At 40.8% G+C, this 19,494-nt stretch overlaps 1 protein-coding gene across 1 annotated transcript; it reads left to right on the forward strand.

The window, feature by feature from the left end:
• Positions 1-876: 876 nt before the first annotated feature.
• csf3r (colony stimulating factor 3 receptor (granulocyte)) lies at positions 877-19,448 on the forward strand. The gene is made up of 17 exons (XM_049583007.1): positions 877-1,035; positions 5,268-5,357; positions 7,959-8,033; positions 8,228-8,524; positions 10,581-10,713; positions 10,854-11,020; positions 11,857-12,026; positions 12,173-12,323; positions 12,614-12,696; positions 12,810-13,017; positions 15,779-15,967; positions 16,186-16,287; positions 16,563-16,709; positions 16,793-16,933; positions 17,028-17,124; positions 17,205-17,283; positions 18,740-19,448. Exons 3-17 carry the CDS (start codon positions 7,970-7,972, stop codon positions 19,223-19,225), a joined length of 2,514 nt encoding a protein of 837 aa, XP_049438964.1. The 5' UTR covers positions 877-1,035; positions 5,268-5,357; positions 7,959-7,969; the 3' UTR covers positions 19,226-19,448.
• Positions 19,449-19,494: the final 46 nt, after the last annotated feature.

Consider the following 19,494-nt stretch of genomic DNA (forward strand, 5'->3'; position numbering starts at 1 on the left):
GAGATGTAATGACTGTTCTTACTCCATCAGCTATCACAAATGAAACATATAGTATAATCTAGTGTCTAGAGATACTGGAATTTTACTTTCGATTTAGTACCTTGAAAAATATCAACTTTCAAACACAGTAGGGGAAAATTTACATTGAATTTACAAAAAATGTAAAATTATTGTTCGTCCCAACAGTGACAGAAATTCTGCTTTGACAAGGCTCAACACACATGATTCAAATTCAAAACACGTTTAATACAAATATAAAAAAAAAGGACTGTTAAATCAGCAGCTGATAAAAGCAGGTTAAAGCACAGTGTCTATTATAGATTGTTCAGGGGGGTTATTGTAGAAGGAATCAAGGATTTCTTGTAGATGTTTTTCCAGGCTATGGGGACTTTGTAGCGTAACTGTAAGGCATGGTGGAGGGGGTGAGATGGGTCCTTAGTGATCAGGGTGGCTTTCCTGATCACTGAGGTTATGCAGTTTATATAGAGGAGTTTAGGGTCAGCTGATTGTTTTGCTTGCCTGATTTGTTATACTCCCTCAGGTGGGAGTATTGCGCCAAGTAAAAACAGCATGCAACAAACTTTTGGAACATTTGTCAATTGATAATCAATCAATAATCAATATGTATTGCTAAATGAATATTTTTGACAACACTAGCATAATGTAGCCTATATTTAAATGTCCAGTATCACCTGTGAAGATTTCTTGAAATTGTTCCAGATTTGATCCATGCTTAGTTGAACAATTCAACTTTTCTCCATTGACAAGGCCCCAACTTTAACCACCTCACTCTTCTTCCCAGCACTGGGCCCCATCAGTCATGTGTCCCTTCCTGAAAAATAGTGAAGTTTCACAAATTCAAAACAAGGATGTTGATGCTGCTGCTGCTGTTGTTGGTGCTGCCTCTGCTTGGCGAACACACACACACACATATGTCCTCCAATCTGAGCTGCTTTGAGCCACACCGTTTCATCTGGCGCTATCAGGGCTGATGAGAGCCTCTCGTCTTTCTGGGTCTGCTGCAGCTGTTGTGCGGTGAGTGGCAAACCTCTCTGATGGCTCTCCTTTATCTTCACATCAAGCGATTTACCGCTCCTTTCATTTTGATACTTGTGCCAGATTGGGAAGGGAAAACTTCATAAAACTTGTGCCTGAGTGACATGGGTTCAGGCGGTTCAGCCTGGAGAGCTGCATCCTGATCCAACTTTGGGACAGCTCAACTTAATTCCATTGAAAACATTCACTTAATCAGATTTTTTTGGACCGCTCTGTATTGTACTTGTGCCATTTATAATGCTTTGTAGTTTCCTGTCTAATAACGCCAGTGCATTTAACAAACATGAAATACCGCAGAGGATCTTCAAATGTCTTGAAAAGATTCTAAGATAAGATGAGCCTTTTTAAAGTACAGATTCTGAAAGTTTAATGCTCAGAACATGTGAAACTTATCAGAGTTTTAAGATAGAAACATAGTGTAATGTCTTTTTTTGCTTTATTTCTAGGCAAAATATCATTTTGTGAGTTGTAAGCTGTCTTGATATGGTCTGTGACATCTCTAAATGATCAGTATGGACGTAATGATGGCGTGTTAATCTATGGAAAACATGTTCATGATCTGGTCATCCATTTAAAATGAGGATATGAAACAGATTGCTTTCCTCCTTCTTAGTTTTTTGGAATTTTACAACTGCTGACACAAAAAGTCACCATGTCTGACCTCGAAGAAACCGTTCAGTGATTTATATGCGTCTAAAAACAGAAAAACGTAGCTTTCCTTAACACATTTTAGATTCCTTGTTTAAAGCAAAGTGAAGACTGAGACCAAAAAGAGGAAATAGTGGCAGGTTTGTCATCGCAGTGTGTCAAGGATATTGCCAAATCTTGAAAGTGGGTGTTTTGTCACCCCCAACAGCAACGAATAAGGAAACATATGGTGGCGATAGCAAAATGTCCCTTTGCCCCAAGTGACTCACAGAGAGACACACAAATGAATCCAGGTAACATATTTGCATCATCACATTAGGAACAAACACACCTTAAAAATAGCCATTTTTACTGTCTGGTATAACTTGTGCCTGTTGACAAAATACACATTAAATTTAAATTTTAAATAGCAAATCTCCTCTCTCCCTCGCTCTTTATCTCGATTGCCTTTTGTCGGAGCCACAGGCAATTACCTATTAGCAGTAAGCAGAATTTCTAAAAAGGAAAGTGGGGAAAATGGAGGCCTTTATGCACACGGCTGATAAGGAACAGGGAGAGAGTCCATTTCTCTTACATCGCGTCAATGCAGACTTGGGTTATTGTGGGCTGAGGGCAGCGATCTGACTGTGAGTTTGAGTGATAGTTACAAATTATTAAAGTATTGCCTCCTCGTCTAATTTGACAGTCTAGACATAACGTTTGTGCCCAGAGGTATAGAGCTGTTCTCAGCCAGAAATACTTGGAAGCAGGACTTAATGGAAATGTAATAACAAATCATCTCAATTGGTTCCTTTTGCCTTGAAAGAATAAGCTGAACTGAACTCTCAAAGTCTGTTGACAATAAACATGGAGATGTTGCCAGTGTGGTTTTTTTTTTGGCCTGAGGAACGATGGATTCTTCCATTTCTCACCAGATTCAGTCAGGGAGACCGAGGCAGGGTGTTACAAGACCACAGGAAGTTTCTCAATGCTGTGGTCTCACTTACTGGATCTGTGTGTGTTTGTCTGTGTGTTCACGTGCGTGTGTACGTGAGCATGCCAAGCATGTGAAATTTATCTCTCGTGGAGAAATCAATATGTGTCATCTGACACAAAATCAGATAACACATGAGAGCTTTCCTTCCTGCTGAGCTCTTAGTAACATATGGGTGCTGTTATCAGTTAGAGATATTTCTATCACCGTTTAATGAGTCGCACGTTTGATCCTCTGTGGTGAAAGATGGAGTTTAGAATTATGATTTGAGATGATAATAACTGTACCGAATTCTATACATGAAATAGCACTTACACATTTCAGCAGCTGTCTTTGCTTGTCATGCTGCAAATCAGCTGCAACTCAAGATTATCTTCGTAATAATGATGGTTATTTTTTATTAATATAGTATAGTTAAAAATGCCTTCCCCGAGCCTGACCTGACATCTTTAAATAGCTTATTTTGTTTACTAACGATCCAAAATCCAAATGTGTCAAATGCACAAGCACATAAGGCCAGAAATCCTCGCATCTGAGAAGCAGGAATCAACAACAGTTATAATCACTGAAACAATTTAAAGGTCCAGTGTGTAGGATATAGTGGCACCTAGTGGTGAGGTAGCAGAACTGACATTTCTCCTGTGTGTCAAGCCTGTAGGAGAACTACAGTGGCCAATATGAAAATGCGAATGACCCTATATAGAGCCAGTGTTTGATTCGTCCATTCTGGGCTACTGTAGAACGACATGGCAGAAGAGGACCTGCTCTATGTGTAGATATAAATGGCTTCTCAGAGGTAACAAAAACACAACAATTCTCATGACCTCGTCACATATTGACGTTTGGTCATGGACTTTCCACATCCAGATATGACGTGCAAGGTACCCTGGGTGTGTTGGTTGTTGACGTTCTGGGACACCGTGTCAAGTTCATGCATTGTCCTCTCGTGAAGGCTTGTCTATTCAGAAGCCTAATCCCGTCAGCCATAGCGGCATTGAACAGTAGATCCCGCAAGAAACTGAGGTGATGTCTGTGATGTTGTTTCTGTCTCTGTCCAAATGTCCTGTGCAATGTGCGTATGGGTATGTGCAATGATGTCTGTTCTGTTTTGTATGTCGGTCAAACTGTTGTGGTGCTGTGGAAAAGAATTTCCCCTCTGGGGACTATAACATCTAAGTCTAAGCCTCTTTCAAAATAAACTTCCGTTTTCACAGAAAATTTACCATTTACATACAGTTTCTTTCACAATAAATGCACTACATCGGCACAAAACCGCAAAATGACCTTTTTTCACTTAAACAACAAAAACACGTGGTTAACATTAGGAAGAAAAAAAAACAGGGTTTGGCTTTGTAGTCTTATGGGATGTGAACACTGCTCTCCCGGGTGAAGCTCCATGTTTGTTTGACCCATCGACCATCCCTCACGGCCACCCTGCTCGGACTTTGGCTGCTTTAACTTTCGTTCTTGTCCTGCTGCGTTTCCGTCTTATGCTGCTGTGTGTGTATCATGCTGACGTTAAAAGACACCTTTTATCGTCCGTGTCTGACGCTGTAAGTCACTGCCCAAGAGACTGGGTTGTGAAAACACAGTCATGAATATCATATTTCTGCCAATAGATGCCCCTAAATCCTTCACACTGGACATTTAATTAATCTCACAAAAAAGTAAATCTTTTTTTTTTTTGGTTTTGTTTTTTCTTAAATGTGAAAAATATTGTGAAATGTCTAAACAGTCATGTGGTCAGGGGTGGATTGTCATGGGTGTTTCACTTGTGAAAAAAAACCACATATGCCCATGTGAATATATCACACATGAAATGCTGTTTCATGTTACAGTAGTTCTCACACGGGTGAGTGTGAAACACTTCAAACTTACTTGTGCCTGGATGTTGGTTTTTCAGGTATGTAAGATGTACCACTTAAATCCTCAGTGGTAAAATGTAACTAAGTACAAATACTTAAGTACTGTACTTTGTACTTTATTTGGGAAATTCCATTTTATGCTTCTTTATTCTTCTACTCCACATTTCAGAGGCAGATGTGCCTTTTACTCCTCTACATTTATTTGTTAAATTTAGTTACTAGTTATTTAGTTTACTCATATTTTGTATCAGTAGTCTAAATTTGCAAATCGGTCATACACTATTATTATAGGCTGAGCTGCTCAGCACTTTATAGAGTATTTAAATTAACTCCACCTCTACCAGCTGCAACATTCAAATAATGAACACACTGATGCACCAAAAAACATAATCCAGTACCACAGTAGTATATATTATTCTAAAATGGGTCATTCTGCATTATGAGAACTTTTACTTTTGGTATTTTAAGTGTATATAAATGCTATTACTTTTGTACTTCTGCTTGTGACAGAGTATTTCTACACTGTGGTATCAGTACTTTTACTGAGGTAAAAGATCAGAATACTTTGTCCTCCACTGTAAAACCTCATGAGCTTTTTTTAATAGGGAAAAAATATTGTCCACTTTCTATCGATCAAGTAACTAATTTATATGAACAATGAAACTAAGAAACTAATTATTTCAACGTTACAGATGAGTAATTGCTTTGTCTTTCCTCCCACACAGACACAAAAATGCTGTGAAGGCATGTCTGTTGCCTTGTGAGCCGACGACCAGAGCCCAGTTGAATTTCAATGTTTTCATGATTGCGTAATGGTGAGTATTTCAGTCCTGAAGATTAACTTGTGTTTGTGATGTGAGGCAACTGATTCTTGCGTTTAAGAACGAGGTTACTGACTTGAAGAGATACGTCAGCGATTTTCAGGGAAAATCTGGAAGATGACATGAAATGTGAAACTTAGACCAAACTTTGATCAAACTGTAAGGTTAGACAGCATTGATCAAATATAAAACAATATGTGGTCACTGTATTGCCCAATTTTTATCTTAAATATCTTCAGGAACATTTTAGTGCACTGTTTGGCGGTATTATGAGAATGTGTGATAAAGAGGTGGCCGCCATACTGAAAATACTGAGCTCAATATGAACCAAAATTCTGTTACTACATTGCCTATTTCTTGCTTAAGATGTCCTCAGAAACATATTTAAGCTTACCTTTAACTCTAATTTGAGATTGTTTGTTACCAGCCAGCCACCATATTGTTTTAGGATGGGCAACTTGCATTACGTCATCCACCAGTGGGAGTGTTTAGTGATCGGGGGTCAGGGTATGATTGGATACTTCGTAATTCATTTGTAATTTAAAACAAACCAGATCAAAATTCAACAATTTTCTTGTTTTTCATTTTAACGAATTTTTCCAATTTCGTTACAGAATAATAAAAACAACAACAATCCAAAGCAGTTAGTTTTTTGGTTTATGGCAGTTCCTTTTTTCCTTTTCCATTTTAAACCAAAAACAAAATCACGTGGTCTATTTGTTTTTTGTTGCCAAATGAAAAGGGAAAAAATAAAATGGCCGTTTTGGTTTTGCTGATTCCTTTTTGCCATTTCTCATTTGGAACAGACACAGTGGACAGACCAGAAGCGGAAGTGAAGTGTAAAAACCTTCAAAATAAAAGTCTTTTTAAGTTATTTATTATGCAGTCAAGAAGGCACGTCATATGACATTATGAATACAGATTAAAGTATTAAGAAGGCCTATGTAACGTGTTGTAAGTAAAGTTATTGTAGGCCTCTCTCTCTCTCTCTAAAAAGTCATCTAATTCTTGGTGAAGTTTATCCTATACAGCAGTCCAGGCTTTTATTTGCTCCAGTCACTGAACTCAGCCGTGTACATTCGGAACAGGCGTCTCTGTGGTACTGGCTTTCAGTTACTTTTACACAAAACTCGTTCTCAGCAAATATGGAAAGTTGTCATTGTTTATTTAAAACAGTTTCAGTATTTCTTGCGTAAAAATCAGGCCATAATAACATATCAGCTATGAATCATTTATTTGATCTAGCTCAGGGTGACAGCGGATCAGACAAAGACCAGCACGAGAGAGACAGAAATGGCGAGAGAGCGTTACGAAACTCATCTTACAGCACAGCAGTATTTTAGGAAAGGTTGCATTGTAGGCAAAATTATCGTGTATTGAAGATACCTCCATTCATTTTTTAAGTGAGTAGAATTCCAAGAGCACAGAACAGTACTTTAAAACCAACGATTCAGATGCTTTCAGTGAGTCTTGGTCTTCACTTAACTGTGCTAGCCCTGCTAACAACACGTTACACAGGCCTACTTAATACTGTAGTCGGTAGTCATAATGTCATATGATGTGCTTTTTTGACTTTGCAATTAATAATGTTTAAAAAAAACTTTTATTTTGACTTTTTCACACTTCCCTTCCACCAAATGAGAAATCCAACCAAAATGGGCTTTTTTGTTTGGCAGCAAAAACAAAGTGACCACGTGATTTAATTTTTCGTTTTTTGGTTTGAAACGAAAAAGAAGAAAACTGTTGAATTTTGGTTTGGTTTTCTTTTTAAACAGGTGCAGTGCATTCTGGTAGTTGTAGGTTTTCTACCTCTTGTTCAAAAGCAAATGCCACAGCCTTTTTCTCTGTTTTCTCTAATAACGTAACACCAGTTTCAAAAGTATTTGTGTCTCTCTACTGCATAGACAGACTAGTTTTGTGGAAGATCGTCTCTCCGGCAGTAAAAATCTTCTTTAATATCAGAAGAACAATATGCTGGAGCATTGCACCCATCTGCTTAGCTCACAAGCTCCTGTCTTCTGCTCATTTGACATGACCAATCAGCTGCGGAGCACACGCCCAACAAGGCTGGTTACCTTCTAACAACCGGCAATTACAATCTTCCTGTCTGCTTGGAGGAGTTTTATGGCTCTATTAGAATGGTGCAAGAGGAGAGATACAGTATGCTTATTTATCCTGTCCACAGCTTTAATATCACATCCTTAGTGTGATCACTTTACATAAACGTGGACCCCAAGCTGTCATGAGTGATGTTTATATTCACAGGTGTCAGTGTTCTACAAACACCTCACACAAACACTGCCCGTTTCTCTCTGTTTGTGTTGGGAGGCAGTGGATTCATTCACTCGCTGTCCATTTCTATCTACACATTATGCATTATGGAGATCACATCCTTGCTCACATCACGCCACCATGCCAACCACTTGAATCACGGTGTTGGTGATATCTTTGAAGACAGACAGACGTTATTGCTCTCAGTACCTCCCTCACAGAATGCAGTGTCGCTCGGAAGGAACAGCAATTCAAATATTGTTTTGATAGGGCATGAGAGTTTGTAATTTAAGACTAACGCATTTTGTTGTGGATGCCTAACAGGTTTTATCATCATGATATCCACATGGGTGTCAGTGATTGTCACGCTTGTGGCGTTTGTGAATGGAGCGAGAAATGGTGAGTGTTCCTCTCTGAATGAAATAGCAAATCTAAATGGAAATACCTCACCAGCAGTTACCTAGACAATTGCTATTACACCTTGCTCTTCTTTGCCTCAGAGATATCTGTCCAACCTTAATATAGAGCTGTGCATTTTAAAGTTAAGATGCTCTTCAACGTGCCACATCTAAATTAAATTTCTCATTGTTCAGAGGATGACACGCAGCCATGTGCAAAGGTCCAGACGTCCAGCTCGGTGGTGCCTTTGGGGTCACCTGTCACAGCCACCTGTGTCATCAGAGACGGCTGCCCTCTCTTTATTGGACAAGCTGTTCACATAGAGTGGCGCCTCGGCGATCGCTTCGTCCCCGGCAGGCCCGTGGCCAATGAGAGCAGCAGGATTTCCGAGGTTGTTATACCGAGCTTCAATCACACCAGGGAGTTCCTCACTTGCTGTGTCCAGGCCTCTTTTCTTCAAGTAGTCGGAGGAGTGGAGATCAGAGGCGGATGTAAGGACGATTTAAACGTCTTGTGCATGTTTGTTCTTTAATCATCACGTTCCACCAGTGAAACCAGACAAAACTGTGAATCTGTGGATTGTTTTTAAGTAAGGGGAACTTTTAAAGTGTTGGTTTGAGCTCAACATAAAATACATAGAAAGTAAAACTCCAAACACTGAACACTTTAATTAACTTAAAAGTATCTTTTTTTGTTCACCCATCTAAGAGATCTTATAATTTTATAGAACTATGCACGTTTTAGAAGTTTACAGCAAAAGCAGCAAAGATTGTATCAGAACATTGATGCATCCCATCAAAACAAAGCCGCACTTTTTAATTTGAACTACTTTAAACATTGTCCAAAAAGTGCAAATTTCCATTGAAGACATAAAAAGCAGAGGTGGAACCAAGTCCTTGTTTTGGAAGTCCCAAGTCCCAAGCGCTCCTCAATAAAAGTAAAGCCAAGATTACATTTTTGCGTACCCATTGAAGTGGGGAGCAGGGGCTTTGCGGGAAGATCATTATGCAAGGCCTACAGCCTCCTGGGCATCACTGGAGCACGCAAAATGAAAGCCATCAGCAGAGCCTCAAAAGCTTGGCCTCAAGATGGCTGTGGATTATTGGGGACAAGCAGTGGGCTGATGCTTCTTGGACACAGGCGGGGAATTGATCACTCCTGGTCGGGTCGCCTGGGTGAGGGGGTCTGAAGTTGAAAGACCCGAACCCCCCTTTGACCCCAGGTACTTGATCTGTCCAAGTGCATCAAGAGAAATCATGAATGCTTCTTTAAAATTTGGATTTATTTGTTAAAACAAGTTAGCAGTTAGCTTAGCATTAGCTCAGTAACTATATCAACATTTGCTTCGACTTGCTGTTCTTTGTGCAACATCAAATGTCAAACAAAATTGGAACTTATAACAATAATGATAAAATGTATTTTGTATTTATAAAAACACAGTAAAATAAAATATTTCACACCGTCAGGATAAAAATAGCAGTAAAAACGCTGAACATAGGCTAAGACCAGATCAATCAGAGACTGTAATAAAAATAAATAGATAATTAAATTGATAAAGAAGGATAAATAGTTGACAGAACAGATTTAGTGTTTTAAAAAAAAAGCCGTCCTGTAAAAGTATGTCAGGTGATCATCTGTAATTTTGTACCTGCACATTTTGTTTATTGCAATTTGTTTTTTAGTTGACCACTGTATCTGTAGTTTTCTTTTTTAACTGGCCCCCTCAGCTTGATTTGATGTTGTGGGTGTGGGGAATTAAGTGTCGACTTTCTGGGAATAAACAGTGTTAACGTTAGTTGATTCAGAGAATGAAGGCAAATTCATTTTAATTTTCAAATAACACTTTTTAATCTTTGGGATTGAGGGGAGGGTATCAAGTATTTTAAAGTCAAAAGACTCAAGTCCAGGTGAAGTCACGAGTCATTGGTGTGAAAGTCCAGGTCGAGTTGCAAGCTTTTTTTGATTTTATCAAATCCTGTCTAAAGACATCAAATTTTTGACTTGAGTCTGACTCAAGTCCAAGTTATCTGGCTCGAGTTCACGCCTTTAATTAAAGAAAAGTGCATAAAATCAGCAGATGATTAGTTTTTAGTTTTATTACTTGTCAGAGACCATGTATATAAATGAACTGAAAGTGATTTTCAAAACAGAGTTACAAAGTGCTTTACATGTCAATAATTAAAACAGACAAGACATGAAAACATCTTTAGTGATAACTGATAAAAACACTTTAGTGTGTAAAATCAGAGGAAGTAAAAGACAATTTAAATTAACTTAAAACCCAAGTAAAATCAGGAAAGGCTCTCCAATTTAAGTATGTTTTAAGAAGGGACTTAAAAGAGATCACTGACTCTGCCGACCTGATTTCCTCGGGCAGATTGTTCCAGAGTCTCGGGACCCTGACAGCAAAGAGTCCCCTTTAATTTTAAGCCGGGCATCTGGAACAGACAAAAGACCTCTTATTCTCAACTTTTACCACTTGTCCACTTAACCTGTAACAAACTCCATTAAAAAAAAACCTCCTCACTTTGTTGTTTTCATCTGTAGATCCACCTCAAGCACCACAAAACCTCAGCTGTCAGACAAACCTTACCAACCCGAATACCCTGACCTGCAGCTGGGACCCTGGACCGCAGAAAACCCACCTGCCCACAAAGTACACCCTCCACACCGAGATACGGTAACGCTCTGCCAACACGTTGACATGGTTACCAGAAAGCAAACATCACTCTGTTTTCAGGAATGTCAAAGTGTCATTTACAAAATATGTGCGTGAGGTTGCACAACTGGGTTTCTCACATTATTGTTTCCTCATTTCAGGGATTCAAACGAGAACAACACTTACGAGCTGCTACCAGGAATCCACCGTTACACCATCCCACGCTCCGGCTTCGTCTTCTTCTCAGACATGGAGATACATGTGAAGGCGGAGAATGAACTTGGAGAAGCAACCTCTGCGCCGATCATTTTGGAACCCCTCAGTGCAGGTGTGAAATACAGACGTTATGCGTCCATTGAATTTTATTTATTTATTTATTTATTTATTTATTTATTTATTTATTCAATTTTTTTCTATCTCCAGAAGGGACTGTGCTAAATCTGATGTCATTTACCCTTTTTTTTAAACAATTGGTGCAGTAGTCTTTTAATTCTACTCCTCCATTTTTAAACCTAGATGTTTGTTTAAGACCTCTTATTGCAGTTTTGAAGAAATTCCCTGAATCCTCATCCTTTTGACCATCTGAATGAAAAAACCTGCACTGCACATGAAAAACAAAAAAGTAAACCCGCTTTCACGTGTTGAAACATATATTTTTTCTATCCAGGCAGCTGGAAATGGCAAATCCTTCCTCCTTTTTTATGACAAAAGAAAAATATAACGTTACTTTAAATGAAAGCACTAATATGATGTCAATATAGATGATTATAGTAACTGATAGTAGAGCTTCTTAATTTCATGTTGTATAAATCAAGTGAGGACTTATGTCAAATCCAGTCACCACATTTGTTTGTTCGGATCAGGAGATGTTTTTTCGCAGCTTGAGAAGGTGGTTAAAAATGTTTTTTTATTTTGCAGCAGATGGGATATGTTTTTATCCAGATGGTGTGAGTCTTTTAGGATTCTGGAAATACAATCAGACCAGCTCTAAGTGTTGTTAAATGACCTTCTGGATTTCTCTCTCAAATGTAATGGGAGGCACAAACGGGGGTCGAATCTGACGTGATTTTTCCTGCAGGGATCAGAAAGCCTAAAGGAACTGTGAAGAAAACATAAAGTACATCTTAATCACATCAGAGCTTTTGCTTTGTTGTTTTATTACAGCTAAGTTTGACCGACCAGCAATTTTGGGGGTTCAAGCGGTGCCTAAAAAGTATGGCTGCCTAAGGCTGAGCTGGAGATTATCTCAGCAGCAAGCCTGGATGCGTAACTACCGTCTGAACCTGGGAGTCCGACTTAAGACTGCTGGCAGCAACCAGTGGAATGAGCAACCAGTGAGTACATATCATTCCAGTGTCAATAAAAACATAATTTTAACTGTTTATACAGCAGCTACAAGAAACCACAGGTTAGCGTCACAAGGTTGAAGCTCATAATGTGTGTGCCTGAAGTCATATCTCTGCTCTGGAACATGTGTTAGAGCCCAGTGATCTGGGTGAGACCGACTAGATCTGTGGACCTGTGTCGTCTTCTCCATGGGACCCAGTATGTCGCCCAGATTCGAGTCAGATACCAGCAGAGCCCCTGGAGTGAATGGAGCAGCAGCCAGTCTGGAGTCACCTTGGAGAGCGGTAGGGATGAGATCAATTCAGAGTGACACAGTCAGTCACTCTAACATTTTCCAATCCATTGCCTTTTCTTCCATATCTTGGTCTTTTCAATATATGCTAATGTCGTGTTCTACATCTCCCATTGCTTTGCTCTGTAGCACAGGGCTGAATTGATGTATTGAGTTGTGCCGCACACACTCTGGCAGTGAATCCATAGACCTGTCTTATATAGGAAAGTTTCAGTTTTTAAAGAGTGAGAAGTGCAGGGCTTTGACGAACGGCTAAGCTGACAGCCGTCTCTTTCTTCTCAGCTCCCACTGGACGCCTCGACTCGTGGATGAATGTATCAGGGGATCACATGCACAAGCAACTCAGCATACACTTGTTTTGGAAGGTACACACACATCACATGTTGCTTGACACCTGTCACAGATTGATGTATTTTCTGTTGAGTGTGTGAGGTCTGCCTTTAAAATATCCTCTCACCTTTCTTTTTTTCTGTTTTAGCCATCAAAACAATTCCGCGCCAATGGCCAAAATGTGTCATACATTGTCTCAGTGAGGAGGCTGCCAGGTGAAAAGAGAAAGGTGTGCTCTACAAAGGGGAATTACTGTACTTTCCAGCTTCCCGAGAGAACAAAGAAAGTGTATTTGAGTGCTGTAAATGCCGCAGGGAAATCATCCCCGACTGAAGTTCAGATTTACCCACCTAAAGGTAAAACTGACAACCTTGAACCTTCTTAAAGCTGGGGTAGGCAGAGATATGAGAAGACAAAAATACACCCTCCTCCTGCAGCTCTCCCCTCTCTGTCCTCAGACCCCGCGACCAGACAACCACTGGCGTATGTACATGCTTCATACAGTAACTCAGTCTTTCCCATACATTGATTTATTTAATCTTATCTCATTGTAGAGTTGCCTGCAGTGCATTCACTCAGCCCCTCTTTGCTGCCCTGCTGTCTCTCTATTAGACCAAGAATGAGACAAGAGATACCTAGCTAGCCACCCTAAAGTCGTCGTCCCCCCCCCCCCGCTGCTGTGGACTGCTTCCTAAGGAGGAGAGCAGGCAGCAGCTCAGTAGACAAACCTTTAGTTGGTGGCTATATCAGCTCAAGTTCAGCCAGTACAAACCCTCCCACAGCACGTGTCACAGTGAGCTGGTGGCCAGTGGCAGCATTGCATCTTACCTGTGTAATGGCAGCAACAGAAAGTTTGCTGATCCAGGGCTGTCCAGTCTCGCAGAGCTGATGCAAGCTGGGTTCAAGTTGTTGCGGACACTGACTTGGGGTGTTTCTGGAGCTGCTGCCTGCTCTTCTCTCAGTGAGGTGGTCTATAGCAGTGAGGAATGAGGCAAAGGACAAGCTGTTAGCGTTTAGCTACTTTAACGCGAATTCACAGCAGCAGCTGTGAGCCTTTGACGCTGGTTACCAGAAGGCTAAACTATTACCAACATTTTCTCTTTATCTCTTAAATGCTTTGCCTATAATGCCAGACTGTGCACAGGTGACCCCCCCCCCCCTCCTCCCACACACACACACACACACACAAGTGACAGAAACTTGTGTGAGAAACTTGTCTTTCTGTAAGTTTAATTCAGCATCTAAAGATGGACTCACAACAAACAGTCAAGACTAAGCTGAGCGCAAAGAGTGAGCCCTGAACACAGATGTCAGATACATATACTCACTGACAACTGCTGAGGTCAGGGATCTTTAACAAGCATCGTCAGAGGGGTGACAAAGCAGTTTGGGTCATCTTATGTAGTCATGTCCTTGGACATCAAGTAAAGCACTCACAGCTTGTTACACACTGACAAAGAGTAGATGTCATGTAAGGCACTTGAGCTTGTAAAATGCTAACAAGACACAAAATGCAAGATTACTTCACATTCTGTCTGCTTAGTGGCACATAGTACAGAGGCCTAAAAGCATAGATTCTACATAATTATACATAATTTCTATTATATTGTTGATTACCTTGCTGATTATATTTATAAGTTTCATTACAACATGTGTTTTGTTTAGTTTATTGTCAGACTCTCTTTTAGACTCTCTTTAGCCCATTTTCCACCGAGCAGTACGGGACAATATGGTTAAGTTCGGTACGCTTTTTTTCCGTTTCCACTGTGAAAAGTTGTGGATGGTACCAATGGAACCGTTCTGTACTGTCCCCATTTTTGGTCCCCCCTCTGTTGGGGTACCTAGCACACAGATCTGGTACTAAAAGGTGGAGCTGTGAACACTGCAGTCTGTTGATTGGTCAATAGAGGATGGTCACTCTGCTCAGGGCTGAGCTGTGGCTGGTTTTGAGGCTCATGTAACCACTGTTCATACTGTGGAGAGTTTTATAGTAGACTGTCACTTTAAAATGAAAGGATGTTTTGCTGCCTCTCACAGCAGCTGGAGTCTGAGAAAAAAATAACTTAATTCACTGGGCCGAGTGCCAGCAACTTATTAGGTGGAATGTTAACTTGTAATGTTACTTAATGCATGAGCTCACGATTTGAATCAATCAACACACCTTAAATATTCCTTATGACAACTTTGACCAGTCCATTAGTCTTTATATGACATACACTTTCATCTGCAAGCATTTATATATATTAATTTCAGACGGGTTATTCAAACTGCATATATTCTAATCCTCACTCGGAATAACAGAAAAGCGTCGTGGAGCATCGTTCCTGTGGACTCCAGCAACACTAAACCCCTGAGCTTGCCTGAGAAGGACTAAATGCACAAACCTGCTATTTTTAAATATCCCATGGAGAGAGACTGTCACTGCAGCCTGTTCTGTTTTGTTCTGAAAATGTTGGCGTGCAGCCTCATTCTGTGGATGATAAACAAGGCGCAGACTTCCATTCGTGTCACCGGTGATGAGGAAATACAGTGGGTGCTGGACGGAGCAGTGAGTGTCAACAACCCTGCCCACATTTAAAGGTACAGTTTGCAGCATAAAAGCTAAATGACCTCGGGTCTAGGTACCATGTCTGAAGGGTTACTTTTGGTTCTAAAGGTACCATACCAAAAGTGTTTGGTGGAAACAGGACTTTCGTGATAAGTCTCTTTCTTTTCTTTGCAGTGTAGGCAGTTGTTGCCAAAGTTGGAATGGCAAATTTCTTTGTCTACCATTGAATTAGGCTTTCACCAACAGGACGTGCACACACATATGCGTTTGTAGAGCAGCCAGTAGGAACGCCCTCTCTCTGAAACAACCTGTCACTGGCCAAAGTTTCCCATCACGGGCCAGGTTTTCTAAAGCCTGAAAACAGAGCCAAGAGGAGGTGCAGAAGTAAAAGTAATGTTCTCTCAGTCCACTTGAATTACAATATGCTCAGAGTTTATAAAGGGATTTTTGCCCAGTGACGCCAAACTTAAACTGCCTACCCCAGCTTTAAACTGATGTAGAAATGGCTCCTACATAATACAGTTTAATAGAATTTCCCCCATAACGTGTGATGTGCTTTGTGTCTGTAGCTCGTACAGCGATATTAGAAGTCACAGCCACCCCTCATGATGACAGATCCCTACTGGTCCAATGGAGTAGCCTGGTTTTTCCCACTCTCACTGGTTTCGTGGTGGAATGGAGACCTCTGTTACAATCAGACCTCTCTTTCTCCCAGTTTGAAATCACAGACAGAAATCAGACACGCCTTCTTATAACAGGTATGTTTTATAGTATTTGTATTGCAGGTTTCAAGATCAATGTCCTTCTTATTTTTACTCACCTTTTATTTGGTTTTCCTAATCTAGTGTTCATCCTTTACCCAGAGAATTCACACTCACACAAGTTCGTCTTTTTCCTGTGCACGACCTGCCTGTGTACACACTGTTAGGAGCTTATGGGCACTGATACACTCTAACTTCTGCACTCTCATCAATAGGCAGCCTTGAGCCCTACAAGCCCTATGGGATCTCTGTGTATCCTAGGTTTAAGGATGGGATAGGCCTTCCTCAGACTGTTAATGCCTACTCAAGACAAAAGGGTAAGTCACCAAAGACACAAAGAGGATCACACAAAGACCAGGCAGAGGTGTGAGAGTGGGGCTGCCTCAACTTTGAAGAAGTGAGAAAAGAGTTGATCCACATGAGTAAAGAAAAAATATATTGTGCAACCTATCAGAAACAGCTGATACATGATGTAATGATGCCCTCTTGTGGATAAAAATGATTAATTATTTTTGCTGGTTCTAAAGGTCTTAAAACAGAAGCATAATAGATCACTATAATTTTCATAACCACTCATGATTTCTCTTTTAAGCTCCATCCATGGTTCCAAAACTGCACATCAAAAAGCTCTGGTACTCTCCTGTTGAGCTCACCTGGGATGAAATACCGTTAGACCAAAGGAATGGACTTATCCAAAACTACAAAGTCTTCTGCTGGAATGAGAAAGGACCCATTCAGGGTAGGTTAAACACCTTCATTTTACTGTTCTGAAAACACTTTCTTATGTACTTAATACTATTTAATGTCTGACTTCTCTTTCAGTTGTGAATGCTGACCCAGATAATAGGAAAGTGGTCCTAAAAGGCATCAACACTGTGTCTCAGTATGAGGCTTTCATGATGGTCAGCACGTTTGGCGGGAGCCGGAACGGGTCAACATTCCATTTCAAAATTGATCCCTTTGGTGGGTGTCATCGCTTGCCAGTGTCTTTTTAGAGACGTGACAGAGAAATCAAGAGTGCAGACGTTATTCAGAAGGTGCATTTCTCTCCTCTCAGATGCCGTCGCCATTGTGACAATCGTAACTGTGTCTGGTGTCGGTGTGTCCCTGCTGGTCATCTTAGTAGTCTTGACTTGTTTCTCCAACCACAGGAGGTGAGATCATCGCCACACTGTCTCACACTGTGAAGCTGGGATGTCATTTGTTCTCTAAACACTTTTTCTTCCCTTTGCAGGCTGAAGGGGCATTTTTGGCCAGCTGTTCCCGATCCAGCTAATAGCAGCATCAAGAGATGGACTTCAGAATCAACACAGGTGTGGAAAATTAACCAGTGCAACATGAAATGCTCATGCTCAGCAGGCAGCTGCTTTCAGCAAAAATGCTGTGATAAATCCTCTGTGCACTACAGCTGACAGTAAAAGTTAGCAGTTAGCTGGTGAACAAAGTGGAGTGTTTATCAGCTAAAGAGACAGATATTTCCCTCGAGAGGTGGAGACCAAAACAGAGCTAAAAGGAGAGGGAATATTGGATTCAGCAGGTGGCCACAAGCATGGCACCAAATGGATGATAATGTAGCAACACGTCTGCAGGATGTGCAAACAAGCAACTTTTTTTAACACATTCACCACAGCTTTATATGTCAGTGGTGGTGTGTACAGCTTCTTTTCCTGCCAATAATGCTGCTTTAATTAAAGGGACAGTTCACCCCCAAATCACAAATACATATTTTTCCTCTTTTGTAGCACTTTTTATCTATCTGGATTGTTTTGGTGTGACTTTCCGAGTGTGGGAGATATCAGCTGCCTTCTCTCCAGTATAATGGATCACAATGGCTTGTGGTGCTCAAAGCACCAAGAAAATACATTTGATAAACTCAACAGCAATGTCTCTTTCCAGAAATCATGACCCAGTTACTCAAGATAATCCACAGACCTTGTCGTGAGCAGTTTCATGTCAGAAATATTTTCTTTCTACTGAACTACACCCACCAAACGTATCAAGTAGAAGAAGGAAGTGTGCATCTACTCATTGTTACCTCTCAGTGACAGCTCCGAAATGTAGTTGGGAACATGCTGGCTTATTAAATTTAACTTGGCTTGTTATTAGCTGGTAACTAGCTTCTAGCGGTACGGACCACTCTGCAGAAGGAAGGATGGCGATGTGTTCAGGTGCCGTTCACCAACAGTGGCGTTATTGCAGTCTTCACCACAAAACAATAAACACGGCCTTCTCATGAGGTCTAACAGTAACCCTGAGCTCATCTAGACACTTAATTCTGCTGACTGTCATCGCTCTTTGCTGCCTGCCATCTTCACTATGAGAGCTGCTTCCCTCCACATACACCATGAAGTACACACCACACCCTCACAGGTTACCCACAAGGTCACCACCCTTAACGAGGAAAAGGGGTGAGCCGGTGACATCATGGACAAGAGGCTGTGCTCATGAGAGAGCAAGATGTAAACATTAATGGCGTCCTCCTTGGCTGAGCTGTAACGTTAGCTAGCTTAGTGGTGCTAGGTGAGCTAGCAGTAGATGCACACTTTGTACTGCGCGGTTATACAGTTAGCTGTTGTGGTTCGGTATAAAGAAAATAGTTCCTATATGAAAGTGCTCACAACAAGGTCTGTTTCTTTAATATATATTCATGAAAATGCTAAGTGACATACATGACAAAATAAAGGCCTTAAATACGTGGGGTGTTTTTTTGGCGATTACTAATTAAAGACATTGATGACTTTTGTTTGTTTGTTTGTTTGTTTCTTGCAGGATTCCCATCTTCCCTGGGACACTGACGAGCCCGATCCAATGTACCTGTCTCACCTGAGCTTCCTGGACCTCCCTATGAATATGAACCTCAACAAAAAGGACAATGACCCGTGGTTGAGCAGCACAGAGGAAACCAGTGACCTGGGAGAGTCCATTTGTGGTTCACCATTCATCCCCGGCTACTCCGGTTCCAACAGCGACTCTGTTCCTTACGCCACTGTGGTCTTTGGTCCATGCAGCAGCCCCACACCTAAAGACCCTCACGTCTACCTGCGCTCTGAGTCCACGCAGCCCCTTTTGGAATCGGAAGAAGCCTTCACTCCAAAGTGCTATCAGAACCTCGCAGCTGACGGGACGCAAAATGAGCAGTGTTTTTTCGGACCGTGCCATGATTGTGTACCTGAGGAAGATGCAGGCCCAGATGTCCTGTGGGACGACTTTCCTTTTCTACGAGCATTATCCTTAAATGATACTCACAATGACTAAAAGTACTTTGCTGATTAAACATGTAGCTGCTTTGTGTGACGTTCATGTAGATCTGAGTTTGTAATGAGCCGATCATGAGAAGTTGATTCAGCATTACACACAGCTGTAAATGCATGCAACATTTAATACTAAAATCACTTTGATGTATGATGATTATGATACTCTGTCTGCATCACACTCTGTAGATATGTCACTGTTTTAGAAAATAAACTTTTATACTGAAGAAAAATCTGATGTTGTGATGATGTTCTTGTGGTGGTTATATGTTA

The sequence above is a fragment of the Epinephelus fuscoguttatus genome, linkage group LG8 (assembly GCF_011397635.1).
Source record: "Epinephelus fuscoguttatus linkage group LG8, E.fuscoguttatus.final_Chr_v1".
In the NCBI taxonomy this organism is placed as follows: domain Eukaryota; kingdom Metazoa; phylum Chordata; class Actinopteri; order Perciformes; family Serranidae; genus Epinephelus; species Epinephelus fuscoguttatus.

Excerpts from the sequence above, each read along its gene's own strand:
- csf3r (XM_049583007.1), top strand. The coding sequence starts at position 7,970 with ATGATATCCACATGGGTGTCAGTGATTGTCACGCTTGTGGCGTTTGTG. Across the intron at positions 8,034-8,227 it reads TGTGAATGGAGCGAGAAATG|AGGATGACACGCAGCCATGT; the intron begins GTGAGTGTTCCT and ends CTCATTGTTCAG. Across the intron at positions 13,018-15,778 it reads TCAGATTTACCCACCTAAAG|CTCGTACAGCGATATTAGAA; the intron begins GTAAAACTGACA and ends TTGTGTCTGTAG.